Below are 15,290 nucleotides of genomic sequence, written 5' to 3'. Positions count from 1 at the left end.
ACTATGTATGCTCAATCAAGAACATGAACATATTATTGCACTCTGTTCATGTAAGGCTGGTGGTGTGGTGCAGGACACAGTGATGAAGGTGGAAAAAGGAGGACTTTACCAGAACTGAAGATCAAAATACACGTGCAGAACAGGAACAAAACCAATAACAAAAAGGTGCAGCATAACAGTGTGCTCTAAAACACAAACAACGATAGACAACGGCCAGGGCAAACACAAGGGCTTAAATACAAGAGGAAAACTAAACAGGGCAAAACATGATTGGATAAAATTAACAAGGGGGGAACGAGGTTAATAATGAGACAAACAGGAACAGGTGAGGGGCGGAGACAAACACAGAACAGGCGCACAAAGACATGTCAAACTAAAAGTCCAAAATAGGGTGCAGGCTGTGACAGTTCATTTTCTCACAGAACTTTTTTTTTCATACTTTCCAATAAAATGTGATGACAAAAATGAAACCTTTAGGCTACAGACATAAATATTAAATATGGTATCTGTTCAGTTTATCAGTTCATCAGCCACTATGTATGCTCAATCAAGAACATTAACGGATAACTGCACAAAGTAACAGCAATAATGAATCTGGACATTTCAGTCAAAGAGGTACAGTACGTAACTACATGCACTGATAATACACCATGTGATGATAAGTGCTATTACTGCATTTTATAGAGCATGAATTAGTGTGAATTAGGCTGCATGCCTGGGTGTGTCCTCAGTTAAAGACATCCAATATATCACTATGTTGAACAACTAAAAATACAGCATGATACCAGCTCAGTTTCCTGTGAGACTGAAAAGATGATTAAGTAAAATAATGAAATATAAATAATGAATGAATCATTATCATTTCTAGAGCGACATAAGGACAGTAACATACAGTACAGGACTTAATCTTCATAAATACAATGTGCAATAAGGGAAACAAAAGACAGTGGAAAATTCAGCACACAGTGCCAACTTAACTTGTGTATGACCTACTAAATTCACTTTAACGAATACAGCAGTACCCTTTAGTATATAAGGCACTATCTTTAGCATACATAATACTAAATTTAAATATATGCTCTACTTACTTAATCTTTTAGTGAATACAGCACCAACTTTAACACACTGTATTAATTTAACATCAGAGCCAACAGTACTTACTTAACTTAAACACATATTACTTAACTTAAACACATATGTTTTATATCAGACATGGGCACTAGCTGGTACAGGAGTCTGTGACAGACTCCAGATCAGACTTACTGAGAACCATCAACGGAAATGAAAGAATGACTGGTTTTGCAGAAGTGCAATAACGGTGAATTTTCTTATAACCAAAACAAACACATTTTCTGAACGATTCTGGTTATTGATACCGACGCTGAAATATGTTTCAAATAAAACTCCAATGAAATGAATTCCAGCATTAATATTTTCATGAGTAGGACCCATTAGTAATAAAGTGTACTTAGGGTAATCTTCTTAAAGGTCATCAGATCACAGTAGAGAGTCTCTATAGAGTGGACAGAGGGACTAAGAGACTGTAGACGGGAACCTGCTCAGGAAGGCCGCTGAATCGCTGAATTGGAGAAGATGTTGAGGTAGCAGATCCATTTCATTCAGCTCCCTTGCTCTCAGTACTCCAGCATACTTTGTGTCAACAAACATCCCTGAGTAACTAGGGCACACCTCCAGAACAGCAGATCAGAGCCACGGATTCCAAGTTCTATAAGATCAATGAAGAGTAATCAGACACATGCTACCAACATCTGCATCACAATTACTACAGAAGTTCTTAAGTATCTTTTTACAGAAGCAGTGATCATTCACTACTCACTCTAATTTCTCCAGTGTAAAGAGTGGATCCTCCAGTAGAGCAGTCAGAAGCTTCTCTCCTGAGTCGCTGAAGAAATTCCCAATGAGATAAAGTTCTCTCAGATGTAAGGGATTTGACCTCAGAGCCGAGGCAAGAGCAGTACAGCCTTCATCCATTATACCGCACTGGCTCAGACTGCAGAGAGAAAGAGAGAGACAGACAGAGAGAGAGACAGAGAGAGAGAGAGACAGAGAGAGAGAGATTAAGATGTCCATGATTTCTGCTCAAACACAAACTTCAGACTATTCTCTTTTAATTCCACAAGACAAACATGTGGGCATACTTTAGCTTTTCCAGTTTACAGTGTGGATGTTCCAGTCCAGCAGAGAGAAGCTTCACTCCTGAATCCTGCAGACAACTGCCGCTCAGATCCAGTTCTCTCAGACCAGAGGAGCCTGAACTGAAAACTGAGGCCAGAGCTGAACAGCTTTTCTCTGTAAAATTACACTCCCACAGGCTGGGGGGGAAAACAATGACACAACTGAACATATGCAACACATATACAACATAAAAACACACACAACCTCAATTACAGAAATGATATATATTGTCACTATTCATAGATATACTGTATGGTCTCACCACAGTGTCTCCACTTTGAAGCGTACACAAATAGACAGACAACTTGTCATATGTGATTTTCACCTGAGTTTCTCCAGTTTACAATGTGGATGTTCCAGTCCAGCGGAGAGCGCCTTCACTCCTGAATCCTTTAGATTATTGTCACTCAAATCCAGATCTCTTAAACTGGAAGATTTTGAGCTGAGAGCTGAGGCCAGAGCTGCACAGCTTTTCTCCGTGAGATTGCATCTGCTCAAACTGGGAGAAAAATGATACATCAGAATATTCCACAAATCTCTGCAACCCAGCTAGTGTTGCCACACCCAAACCCACACAACGGCAGAGATCATCTTACCTTAGTATTTCCAATTTACAGTGTGGATTCTCCAGTCCAGTGGAGAGCAGCTGCACTCCTAAATCCTGCAGATTGTTGTAATTTAAGTACAGTTCTCTCAGACTGGAGCAGTTTGAGCTGAGAGCTGAGGCCAGTGCTGCACAACTTTTCTCTGTGAGATGACAGTCTTCCAGTCTAGGGGGATAAATTAAGATGCACGTGAACAATCCAATAAAATTATTTTAACAGACCAAACAGTAAAATACAACTCTGGGTGACTGTCAGATATATGAACTCACATTAGTTTCTCCAGTTTACTGTCTGGATTCACCAGTCCAGTGCAGAGCAGCTTCATTCCTGAGTCTGGCAGAATATTCTGACTCAAGTCCAGTTCTTTCAGACTGGAAGACTTTGAGCTGAGAGCGGATGCAAGAGCAGCACAACTTTCATCTGTTGGATTGTAATAGCTCAACCTACGTGAAAAATAATTTCAATCAAATCACTGCCATCAAATTCTGGTTCTAATTCCAGCTTGGCCAGCACAGCAAACCATGGCTCAACTGCCCTTCAAGTCTGAATAACAGTTCCCTGCCATTGCATACTGTGTCATTCAAAGTTGTCTGATTTGCCATTGTCTTTTCTCATTCGCTATTGTATACTCTGCTATGGAACTATCGTTTCATGACTTGCTATTTTGTGCTGGGGGCGTACTGTAGCATCCTATGTATTACCAACACAAGTCTGAACTGACACACACACACACACTAGTGCCCACAGAGAGGGGGGTGGGGGGTCACGTTTTACTGTCTTGGAGAGGACCTTACCGTAGTATCTCCAATTTACAGTGAGGATCTGCTAGTCCAGTATAGATCAGCTTCATCCCTGAATCCTGCAGGTTGTTTCCACCGACTTCCAGTTCTCTCAGATTAGAGGAGTGTGAGCTTAGAGCTGAAGCCAATGCCGCCCAGCTTTTCTCTGTCAGATTACAGTCCCACAGCCTATGAGAGAGAGAATGACTGCTTTGATCTGAATATTGTCTATACATACACCTCAGATAAACACTGCTCAAAATCATACACACAAATGAATATATATATATATATATATATATATATATATATATACAAAAAAGAAAAAAAAAAGGAGTTAAGTAACAAAAACATTTAGTATTAACTGACTGATAACTTGACGAGGATATACAAAGAATACATTTTTAAATAAAAAAGAAAAAGAAAATCAGCATCTTTAAAACTTTGCATAGACAAAATGATCACCTAACAAACCTTTAGGAATAATACAGGAGAATAATCAGAGATAAATAATGTTAGACATATATAATTTCAGTTTTGGTTAGCAGATGTGGTCTGACAATAAATCTCTAAACAATAAGGCAAAGGCAGAACAAACACAAATAACCTTTTAGGTTCTTTTAGATATTTATTAGATATTTAATATTTAATATTAGATATTTAAACTATCAGTCTTGCTCAGCCAACGGCCTCTGCATGACAAGAGAGACTGGCCATGTGGCCTTCACATGTCAGGGTCAGAAAATGGTAGTTTGTAGGATTTTTCATGACTAAACCTATTCTAAATGACTGAAACTCAGGCAAAACAGATAACGCATTTTGTGACTATTGTGCATGATTGTACCATATTACAATTTTTAAAAGCATAGGTGTGAACAAAATACCACAACTATCTCACAATATTTCCTTAGCCTTTGTAATATATAAAATCATTGAAATTACATTCAACACACTGACCACACTGACATATTGGTAGCTGAGGCATGTTGTGGTTTCTGGCGTAGATGTTCACATTTGTCAGTAGCAAGTAACACAACCCTAATGTAAGCCTCTCATGTGAGCAGGTTTACTGCTCATTAAAAAACCCCAAAAACGGCACAGGTGATCAAGGGTAAGTCTTCTGACTAACCAATGGAACATGTAACTACTGTACCACTTTTTGGACAAGTACAACTGATAATCTCAGATAAACATAAAGCTTCATACTCCAAAAAAAATGTCTTGTTATTTTTATAACCCTCTTTTATAACCCCCACTATTTTCACCTGTCCCTTAAATCCAGATTATGACACAGTTCATTTTCTGTGTGACCGCTACAAAAGGCAGAGAACTGAAACCACAGGGTGTCAGACAGGATAGACAGTCAGACGGTCTATCCCTGTATGTAACCCATATGAGATCTTTCATAGCATCCATATATAGGCCAAATTAAATGTGAAATCATAATTAGGCCTACTGAGAAAGCTCTGTTATTTTCATTCTGTGAGCTACGAGAAAAGGAACATTTTCAGTGTTGACATCAATGACTCTGATGTGTGGCTAGAAGATGGTTACTGGTAAACTGAGTCTTCACTGGGGGTCACCGTGGCAACATCTGTGATTTTGTAGTGAAAGCTGTGGAACAGAACAACAGATTCTATTATGTTAACTAAAAGTTTCGATTTCAATCACTTACTCTGCTTTTTTGTGCAGTTTGATCACTGGTAGGAGCCTGATCAGACATTCCTCTGATCTGCCATAATTGCTCAGGTCAAACACGTCCAGGTCCTGCTCTGACGTCAGCAACACAAACACCACAGCTGACCACTGAGCAGGGGTGAATCTCACCTCAGAGAGAGAGAAAAAATCATTCTTCTCCAAGTATTTTTTCACTTCTTCCTGCAGAGACTGGTCATTCAGTTCATTCAGACAGTGGAACAGATTGATGGATTTCTCTGGAGAGGGATTCTCCCTGATCTTCTCCTTGATGTATTTGACTGTATCCTCTTTGCCCTGTGAGCCGCTTCCTGTCTGTGTGAATAGGCCTCGTACGAGAGTCTGATTGGACTCCAGTGAGAGACCCAGGAGGAAGCGGAGGAAAAGGTCCAGGTGTCCATTCTCACTCTCTAAGGCCTTGTCCACTGCACTCTTCAGTAAGTCTGACATTACTGCCTTATTAAAGAGATTGAAAAACTCAGTAACTTGCCTTTGCTTTATGTTATCTCTATTACTGAAAGACAGCATCACAAATAAAGCAGCAAGAAACTCCTGAATGCTCAGGTGGACAAACGAGTAAACCTTTCCCTGGAAAAGTCCAAACTCCTCTCTAAAGATCTGTGTGCACACTCCAGAGTACACTGATGCTTCTTTCACATCAATGCCACACTCTCTCAGGTCTTCTTCATAGAAGATCAGGTTGCCTGATTCCAGCTGCTGAAAAGCCAGTTTCCCCAATTTAAAAATGTTTTTCTCATTTGTGTCATGTCCCTCTGTGTATTTGTTCTTTTTAATATTTATCTGAATAATCAGGAAATGTGTGTACATCTGAGTCAGAGTCTTTGGGATCTGTCCACTCTCTGATTCACTCAAGATTGTCTCCAGAACAGTGGCTGAAATCCAACAGAAGACTGGAATGTGACACATGATATAGAGGCTCCTTGATGACTTGATGTGTTTGATCACTCTGTTGGCCAGGTTCTGATCACTGATTCTCTTCCTGAAGTATTCCTCCTTCTGTGGGTCATTAAAGCCTCGTACCTCAGTCACCCGGACAACACACTCAGGAGGGATGTGACTATCTGCTGCTGGTCGTGACGTTATCCAGAGGAGAGCAGAGGGAAGCAGATTTCCCTTGATGAGGTTTGTCAGCAGAACATCCACTGAGGCTGGTTCTGTTACGTCACACACAATCTCATTATTGCAGAAATCCAATGGAAGTCGACACTCATCCAGACCATCAAAGGTGAACATGACTTTATACTTCTCATAGTCAGTGACTCTCAATCCTTTTGTTTCCGAGAAAAACTGATGGAGAAGTTCTATCAGACTGAGTTTTTTTTCTGTCATCAAATTAAGATGCCGGAAAGGAAGAGGAAATATCAAGTGGACATCCTGATTGGCTTCCCCCTCAGCCCAGTCCAGAATGAACTTCTGAACGGAGACTGTTTTTCCAATGCCAGCGACTCCCTTTGTCAGCACAGTTCTGATGGGTTTGTCTTGTCCGGGTAAGGGTTTAAAGATGTCATTGCACTGTATTGGTATCTCTTGTTCTACTGGTCTCCTGGATGCTGTCTCAATCTGTCTGACCTCATGTTCATTACTGACCTCTCCACTTCCACCCTCTGTGATGTAGAGCTCTGTGTAGATCTTATTGAGGAGGGTGGGGTTTCCTTGCTTTGCTATTCCCTCAAACAGATGTTGAAAACTTGTCTTCAGGTAGGATTTGAGATTATTTTGACATGTTACGAACCCATCCATCTGTTAAGAAAAAAGCAATTTTCACATTAAAAAAAAAAACACACGGTACAGATTGCTTAGAGGTGACCATGCACATATTGGAGGAAGGATACCAAAAATAGTGTGTTATGGAAAGTAAAAACAAAATCTGGAGCTCATGTGGACTGAAGGATACAGGAACAGACCTGGGATGGACTCTGATGAACCTGAAGATTCTCACACTGAATTTTTGACATGGCCTGCTGAGTTCTGTTAAAAGACAGAAATGAACAGATAAAGGATTAATACATGTTACTCAACACCGGACGCATAAACACACGGAGACAGGCGGCAGCTACAAAACATCTCTTTTATGACCCTTCATATTATTCATATTACCTCCAACAATTCTTAACCCTTTACAAACTACAGACAAGCAGTCTGGGGGAAAGTCATCTCGCACAGCGACACCAAGTCTACTATATTTCTTAAATCTGTCTCAAAAGACCAAAGAATAATCCAATGCTCCATTATCTGCGTACAGATGTCTCCTCTCTGAATTTCCACTAACCTACCCGTGGAAGTGCTTCTGAGCCACTGTTTTTTAAAGCAAACTGAGGACCTGTGGAGCCACATTCATAGCAGCCTGTGCGTCGACCTACCCCCCCCTCCACTACCTGTATGAACCACCAACGGGGCAGCTCTGTACAAGCCCAGCTCTACTGTAACCTGCAGCTGTTGAATTTTCAGGATTATAATCACTCGAACATTAAGATCGCTCAGACTTTTCAAAGAGAGCTGCAGTAATTTATAATTGACGTAGAACTTGACAAGAATCAGGGTTTAGAGAAGAGAAAACTTCTGGAGAAAATGTAAACTGATTGTTTTGGTGCTGAAGGAGCGCTGACAGATAGACAAAGTATCATATTTTTCTCGTACACATTGCAAATTCTGTATGAAAGGGTTTAAAACACAGTATAGTCACGTCTGAATTAAAGCAGTGCACGTGAGCCAACAGGTGAACATCTATACATCACTGCTGGTCTCTGCCAGCCCAGGAAACACAAGTTTCATATTAGCATATTAGCACTCATCGTCAGATCACATCCCTGACAGATTCCATTCACCTCCTGAACATATGGCAGAGTAACAGAGAAGAGCCACAGAGTAGCACAACTGTGAATTTAATGTAGTAAACTATCAGAGTCACCTGTACCTTAACTCTGTGGGACAGTCTGCCTGTTTGAAGTTACGTGGAGGATCCATGGACCGGTCACTCTTCATAGACACACAGCTGGGAACAGGTGAGACCGGTCTCTGCCTGTCTCTGTTCAAAAACACATGCACATTCATTCACAATGAACACACATAATTTTACAAATGAAATGAACCTCAGTTTTAAAACATCCAGTCAAAAAAAAAAGAGAAAAATTCACACTGATACAGAACAACATCTTTACCTCAGCTCTGTAGAACAGTCTGCCTGTTTAAAGTTACGTGGAGGATCCATAGACTGATCACTCTTCACAGACACACAGCTGGGTTCAGGAGAATCTGATCTGTCCTGGTTCTCTGGGCTTAAAATACAGACTCATATTTACTCAATAATATACATTGGTTAGTCAAGGCCAATACAAACAACTCTTAACGAAAGAAAGTTTCCATTCCCTTTTACCAAAATCCACAGTAACAGAAATAAAATGTTAAAAAACTGGTCTGTCAGTTCAAATTCAGGACAGCCTGAAAGCAGTTCACTCTCTTGAATGTAGAAGACAAATATTCTTTAGATATATTTCATTCACTGGTTGAATAATAATGTCTAGTGAAAAGTGAGATACTTGCTACATCAATAAAACCATAACACAGTCACATATGTGACATTTGAGTTAACAGGTCAATATCTCCACATTACTGTATATGTTACTACACTGAGTTAACAGGTCAGTATCTCCACATTACTGTATATGTCACTACACTGAGTTAACAGGTCAATATCTCCACATTACTGTATATGTTACTACACTGAGTTAACAGGTCAAAATCTCCACATTATTGTACATGTTACTACACTGAGTTAACAGGTCAATATCTCCACATTACTGTATATGTCACTACACTGAGTTAACAGGTCAATATCTCCACATTACCAGCAGGAAAGTTCAATGGTGCATCAGAGCTAAGAATTGAATCACTTAAAACTAAGACAAGCAGTCTATATTCAGTGCAATGGATTAAACTGTGAATTTAATGTAGCAAACTATCAGAGTCACCTGTACCTTAAATCTGCAGAACAGTTTCCCTGTTTGAAGTTACGTGGAGGATCCATAGACCGGTCACTCTTCATAGACACACAGCTGGGAACAGGTGAGACTGGTCTCTTCCTGTCTCTGCTCAAAAACACATTCACATTCATTCACAATGAACATACACAACAATACAAATGAAATGACCCTCAGATTTAACACATCCAGTGAAAAGAAAAGAGAAAAACTCACACTGATACAGAACAACATCTTTACCTCAGCTCTGTAGAGCAGTCTGCCTGTTTAAAGTTACGTGGAGGATCCATAGACTGATCACTCTTCACAGACACACAGCTGGGTTCAGGAGAATCTGATCTGTCCTGGTTCTCTGGGCTTAAAATACAGATTCATATTTAATCAGTAATATACATTGGTTAGTCAAGGCCGATACAAACAACAGATTGTCTCCTAATGCAAGAAAGTTTCCATTCCCTTTTACCAAAATGCACAGTAACAGAAATAAAATGTTAAAAAACTGGTCTGTCAGTTCAAATTCACGACAGCCTGAAAGCAGTTCACTCTCTTGAATGCAGAAGACAAATATTCTTTAGATATATTTCATTCACTGGTTGAATAATAATGTCTAGTGAAAAGTGAGATACTTGCTACATCAATAAAACCATAACACAGTCACATATGTGACATTTGAGTTAACAGGTCAATATCTCTGCATTACTGTATATGTTACTACACTGAGTTAACAGGTCAATATCTCTACATTATTGTATATGTTACTACACTGAGTTAACAGGTCAATATCTCCACATTACTGTACATGTCACTACACTGAGTTAACAGGTCAATATCTCTGCATAACTGTATATGTTACTACACTGAGTTAACAGGTCAGTATCTCCACATCATTGTAAATGTCACTACACTGAGTTAACAGGTCAATATCTCCACATTATTGTATATGTTACTACACTGAGTTAACAGGTCAATATCTCTGCATAACTGTATATGTTACTACACTGTGTTAACAGGTCAGTATCTCCACATTATTGTATATGTTACTACACTGAGTTGACAGGTCAATATCTCCACATTATTGTATATGTCACTACACTGAGTTAACAGGTAAATATCTCTACATTACTGTATATGTCACTACACTGAGTTAACAGGTCAATATCTCTGCATTACTGTATATGTCACTACACTGAGTTAACAGGTCAATATCTCCACATTATTGTATATGTTACTACACTGAGTTAACAGGTCAATATTGCCACATTACTGTACATGTTACTACACTGAGTTAACAGGTCAATATCTCCACATTACTGTATATGTCACTACACTGAGTTAACAGGTCAATATCTCCACATTACCAGCAGAAAAGTTCAATGGTGCATCAGAGCTAAGAACTGAATCACTTCAAACTAAGACAAGCAGTCTATATTCAGTGCAATGGATTAAACTGTGAATTTAATGTAGTAAACTATCAGAGTAACCTGTACCTTAACTCTGCGGGACAGTCTGCCTGTTTGAAGTTACGTGGAGGATCCATGGACCGGTCACTCTTCATAGACACACAGCTGGGAACAGGTGAGACTGGTCTCTTCCTGTCCCTTTTCAAAAACACATTCACATTCATTCACAATGAACATACACAACAATACAAATGAAATGACCCTCAGATTTAACATATCCAGTGAAAAGAAAAGAGAAAAATTCACACTGATACAGAACAACATCTTTACCTCAGCTCTGTAGAGCAGTCTGCCTGTTTAAAGTTACGTGGAGGATCCATAGACTGATCGCTCTTCACAGACACACATCTGGGTTCAGGAGAATCTGATCTGTCCTGGTTCTCTGGGCTTAAAATACAGACTCATATTTAATCAATAATATACATTGGTTAGTCAAGGCCAATACAAACAACTCTTAACGAAAGAAAGTTTCCATTCCCTTTTAACAAAATCCACAGTAACAGAAATAAAATGTTAAAAAAAAAAAAAAAAAAAACCACAATAGTCTGCCAGTGTTAAAAAGGCTCAGAACAGAGAGTTTCCTGTTTACCTGTACTCTAACTGGTTAATAACAGACATGACTGATGTTCCATAGCTACAAGCTGCTATCCGATAGTTTGATTATAGAAACAAGTATTCTTGTTGGTAATATGCAGTAGCACCAGGATGCAACTGAACCACTATTGTTAGACATGTTTACGTGTGCACAAATGCAGAATCAGCCACATACATAAGTACTGCAGAGGACCAGGTACAATCTGTAAGACAGCGCCCCCTGTATTTCTAATGTGCAGGCAGAAGCCACTGTGGGGAAACGGTGCCAGTTCATGATAACCATGCGATGCTGCTGATATAACACTGTCATGTTGAAGCATTAATACCTAGTACTGTCAGTTATGATATATGCTATGAAATGCTGTAATTTAATTCCTCCTGTGTAAGCCAAATCATTAATGTTTAAATAGGTAAGATACATATTGCTAGCAAAGTGCAGCTGTGCCTTGTTATTACTTTGCATTTCAGCGTTGCTTAATATTTGGTGTGTAGTAATTGTGTTGGACTCTTGTGTCTGTAGAACCATACACATGCACTTAAGAAAATTAAGAGTGGCAATTGGACACCCGTGTTGCATTCTCGCCAGACGCCACGGAGCGGTCACAGCTATCGTGAATCACATCATAATTAGACTCCATCTTTAACAGTCAGTTCAAATTCATGACAGCCTGAAAGTAGTTCACCCTCTTGAATGTAAAATACAAATACTCTTTAGATATATTTCATTCACTGGTTCAGTATTAATGTCCAGGGGAGAGTAATATATTTGCTACGTCAATGAAACTACAACATAGTCACACAAGACGTGACATCTGAGTGAACATGTCGATATCTCCACATTACTAGCAGGAAAGTTCAATCGTGCATCAGAGCTAAGGACTGACTAATCTGAAACCTGTTTAAAAACATTGATTTCACCATCACCTCAGCTCTGTAAAAGCCTCTCCCTGTTTGAAGTTACGTGGAGGATCCATGGACCGGTCACTCTTCATAGACACACAGCTGGGAATGGGTGAGACTGGTCTCTTCCTGTCTCTGTTCAAAAACACATGAGCACGTAAGTAGACAAGTCACATATGTAACCTTCTTGACTACACAGAGCAGCAGTTTGATAAATCCGCTGGAAACTGGAAAAAAAAGTAATATTAATATGGAGCAAGACCTGTACCTCAGTGCCATGGAACAGTCTCCCAGTTTGAACTGGCATGGTGAATCCACAAACCAGTCACTCTTCATAGCCCTGGAGCTGGGTTCAGGAGGGCCTGACCTTTCCTGCAGGATTGGGCTTAAACACAGAAAGACGTTTAATCAGTAATCCATGTTAGGCTGTTAACACTGACGATGGCAGTTCAGAACATAACGCTGAGTCTCCAGTCTGTGCAATGGAGCTCTGTGCAATGGATGTGTTCACATCCGTTTTCTGCACATATGGTTCAGCTCATCTCACCTGTTCAGTTCATAGTAAGTGTCATCTTTCTCAGAGACCTTTGTTTCAGAAACAGTTCCCTCCATTATCAGGTTGAGTCCAGAGATCAGTGTTTCTGTGAGATAAAGATGGAGAAAGAGAAAGAGAAAGAGGTGGACAGAGAGGTCGTGGTGATGCAAAACCAACGGGAAAATGAGTTACATACAAATAAAATACACGCAAATCAAAAATAAAGCACCCCAAAGCAAAGGATAAGTACCCCAAAAAATATGTTTTAAGTTTTATACTTTGCCAGTAACATTTATGAGTTTACATACAGACGAGGAAACCTTTGTTTTAGAAACCCATAACAACAAAATACCATGAACGGCAAAACATTTGATCACTTTTAGGTTAATCGGAAACTCTTAATCCAATTCTTTAATCCATTATCACATATTAGCAGTATCTCATTCCTGATCAATAAGTCCCATTAAGGTCAAAACACATTAAATGGTATCTGTAAATGAACATATTCTACACACAGATCAAAATGCAGGCAAGAATATTATTCATCCTTGTATAACCATTTCAAGGCTTGCACACAATTCTAAATACACAATATTACTCTTCACTTCCTCTGAGAGACAATTAGAGTGATACAATCTTTCAGGCTTTAATCTCGTCTCCACCCTCTTGCAGACCCTTCCATGTTGGCAGTAACACGGTCACGTGGCCGGTGCGCAGGAGCCGGGGTTCCCCTTGCACCACAAGACTTGAGTACTTTAGCTGAGCCGCTGTAGGTCGGCTACAGATCACCATGGGCGAACACATATTAATGCCGCAAAATATAACACATAAAGCGCTGCCTGACTTTACTTGCTATGAAACAAATACCACAGGTATTCAGCCCTGCTACACGAGTATGTTTAATGCTCATTATTCAAGACGACAAAGACATGTCAAGCTGAAACAGAAACTAACGGCGACCATGCTTATCCGGTCAAATGCGTTAGGCTCCTGTTTTCATGGGATCGTGGATTTGCTTGCCACGATGTCAAGCTCAGACTGCTCACTGGGCAGACTGATCATTTAACCAACTCTGTTAAATCAAAAGCGCATAAAGCTAAGACACTAGAAGAGCATCGACATTAAAACTGCCTCAGTGTTATGCAGAAACTAGAAGCTAACCTTATTAGCTAAAAGGTAACTGAGCTACCCAAGCTACAAATGAATACGTTATAACGGATGACAACTGGAACTACTGCATAACTGTCACGCAGTTAACCAATATACGTGTCTTTTTGAACGATATGGTTCACCATGATATTTTTACATATTCTAGACTAACTTCCTAGCGAAGTTCGCTACATTCTAAGTGGAGTTACGTTCTATGGACTGAAATAACAAATATTGAAAGAGAGCGTTTTACATATTTACAGGAGACAACGACAAAACGCCTCTCCTCTGTAGTACCTCTGTAAACCTATTATTGTTACGTTCTCGTTACATATCTAACCAGAAAAAGGGTAACAGCTAAATACTTACGATTATATTGTCAAATTGTGCTGCATCACTTGTATTTTTCTCTCTGTTAAAATAACTGAGAATGCGTTTCTCAGATGAAGAATAACTCTGTACGACAGACTCCGTCACCATCCCTCCGTATTACCTGCAGTGTCACCTTCATTTGAGTGTCACTTGTTCATTTTTATGTGAAACGCTCATTCATCTTCGAAAGTTCATGGGACACTGTACTCGAGTACGCTGTAGTGTACGCTGGCAGAATTCTCTGACTTCTGATTGGCTGAGGTAAATGTTCATCACTGGTGTCACATGTTCTGGCGTCAGCTTGCCACTTGCCCAATCAAGTCGTATCAAAATGTAAGTATAATGTTTTAAGTCTCAAAAGTTTTGTCTTTCATGAAATGGATGACTGCAAAAATAGTTGTCCGAACAAAATCTGATATAATTTCTGATTTTGATCATATTCCGTCATCTGTTTATTCTGCATATACTAACAGAAGCTGTATAAACCACTCGTTGCAGTTCAGAAATTCAAACATATAAACACAAAAATAAAAAAGGACAAAACTGAATCAAAACAGACAAGGAGAGAAAGAGAGAGAGAGAGAGAGAGAGAGAGAGAGAGAGAGAGAGAGGAAGCAATGTTCTGCATTCATTAAAGAGAGATGTTTAGGTGGACTGTGGCTCTGTGAGGACTGTGCTTATCAGGAGAGCGCAGCTGCGAGAAAAGCAGGGCGGTGTTAAGCTAATCAAACCCTAGGGCCCAGACCATCACAGTGCATGCAGTTTCTCTTTGAGAATGTCCAGGTGCAGCTCAGCATCACCGGAGCAAAACAGTGAGAGCAAGTACAGCACATCTGAACCTATGGGCTGTGCAGGCATTAGTGAGAGAACACGTGAGAAACAGGGCTGGGTCCATGCATGTGGGACGAGTCTTAGGTAGGGTCTTGCTTCTGAAGATTATGAATAATAAACAATCCTGTTAAAGATAATACAAAAATAAATACACGAATAAATAAATAAACATGTAA

General features: G+C 39.7%; 2 protein-coding genes across 2 annotated transcripts; both read right to left on the bottom strand.

Moving 5' to 3' along the window:
• Positions 1-1,286: 1,286 nt before the first annotated feature.
• Positions 1,287-8,289, bottom strand: LOC115826140 (NACHT, LRR and PYD domains-containing protein 12-like). Its single transcript, XM_030789840.1, has 10 exons — positions 8,211-8,289; positions 7,201-7,264; positions 5,256-7,036; positions 3,596-3,769; positions 3,071-3,244; positions 2,793-2,966; positions 2,522-2,695; positions 2,160-2,333; positions 1,838-2,011; positions 1,287-1,726 (listed from the first exon to the last, which is right to left on the bottom strand). The coding sequence occupies exons 1-10, from the start codon at positions 8,276-8,278 to the stop codon at positions 1,705-1,707; spliced, it is 2,979 nt and encodes a 992-aa protein (XP_030645700.1). The 5' UTR covers positions 8,279-8,289; the 3' UTR covers positions 1,287-1,704.
• Positions 8,290-8,450: 161 nt separating this feature from the next.
• Positions 8,451-12,329, bottom strand: LOC115826591 (BUD13 homolog). Its single transcript, XM_030790470.1, has 5 exons — positions 12,252-12,329; positions 11,004-11,120; positions 9,514-9,630; positions 9,271-9,381; positions 8,451-8,571 (listed from the first exon to the last, which is right to left on the bottom strand). Exons 1-5 carry the CDS (start codon positions 12,317-12,319, stop codon positions 8,451-8,453), a joined length of 534 nt encoding a protein of 177 aa, XP_030646330.1. The 5' UTR covers positions 12,320-12,329.
• Between the last annotated feature and the right edge of the window lie 2,961 nt (positions 12,330-15,290).

The sequence above is a fragment of the Chanos chanos genome, chromosome 13 (assembly GCF_902362185.1).
Source record: "Chanos chanos chromosome 13, fChaCha1.1, whole genome shotgun sequence".
NCBI classification, from domain to species: Eukaryota; Metazoa; Chordata; class Actinopteri; order Gonorynchiformes; family Chanidae; genus Chanos; species Chanos chanos.
Note: the sequence above shows the minus strand (reverse complement) of the source record. Positions and strands in the feature narration are given on the sequence as shown.

Coding starts and splice junctions, on each gene's coding strand:
- LOC115826591 (XM_030790470.1), bottom strand. CDS start 12,319: ATGAAGAGTGACCGGTCCATGGATCCTCCACGTAACTTCAAACAGGGA. Junction 9,631..11,003: donor GACTGCTCTACAGAGCTGAG/GTAAAGATGTTG, acceptor CTGTATTTTAAG/CCCAGAGAACCAGGACAGAT. Junction 8,572..9,270: donor AACTGTTCTGCAGATTTAAG/GTACAGGTGACT, acceptor CTGTATTTTAAG/CCCAGAGAACCAGGACAGAT.
- LOC115826140 (XM_030789840.1), bottom strand. CDS start 8,278: ATGAAGAGTGACCGGTCCATGGATCCTCCACGTAACTTCAAACAGGCA. Junction 3,245..3,595: donor TGTAAATTGGAGATACTACG/GTAAGGTCCTCT, acceptor TTTTTCACGTAG/GTTGAGCTATTACAATCCAA. Junction 2,696..2,792: donor TGTAAATTGGAAATACTAAG/GTAAGATGATCT, acceptor TTTTTCTCCCAG/TTTGAGCAGATGCAATCTCA.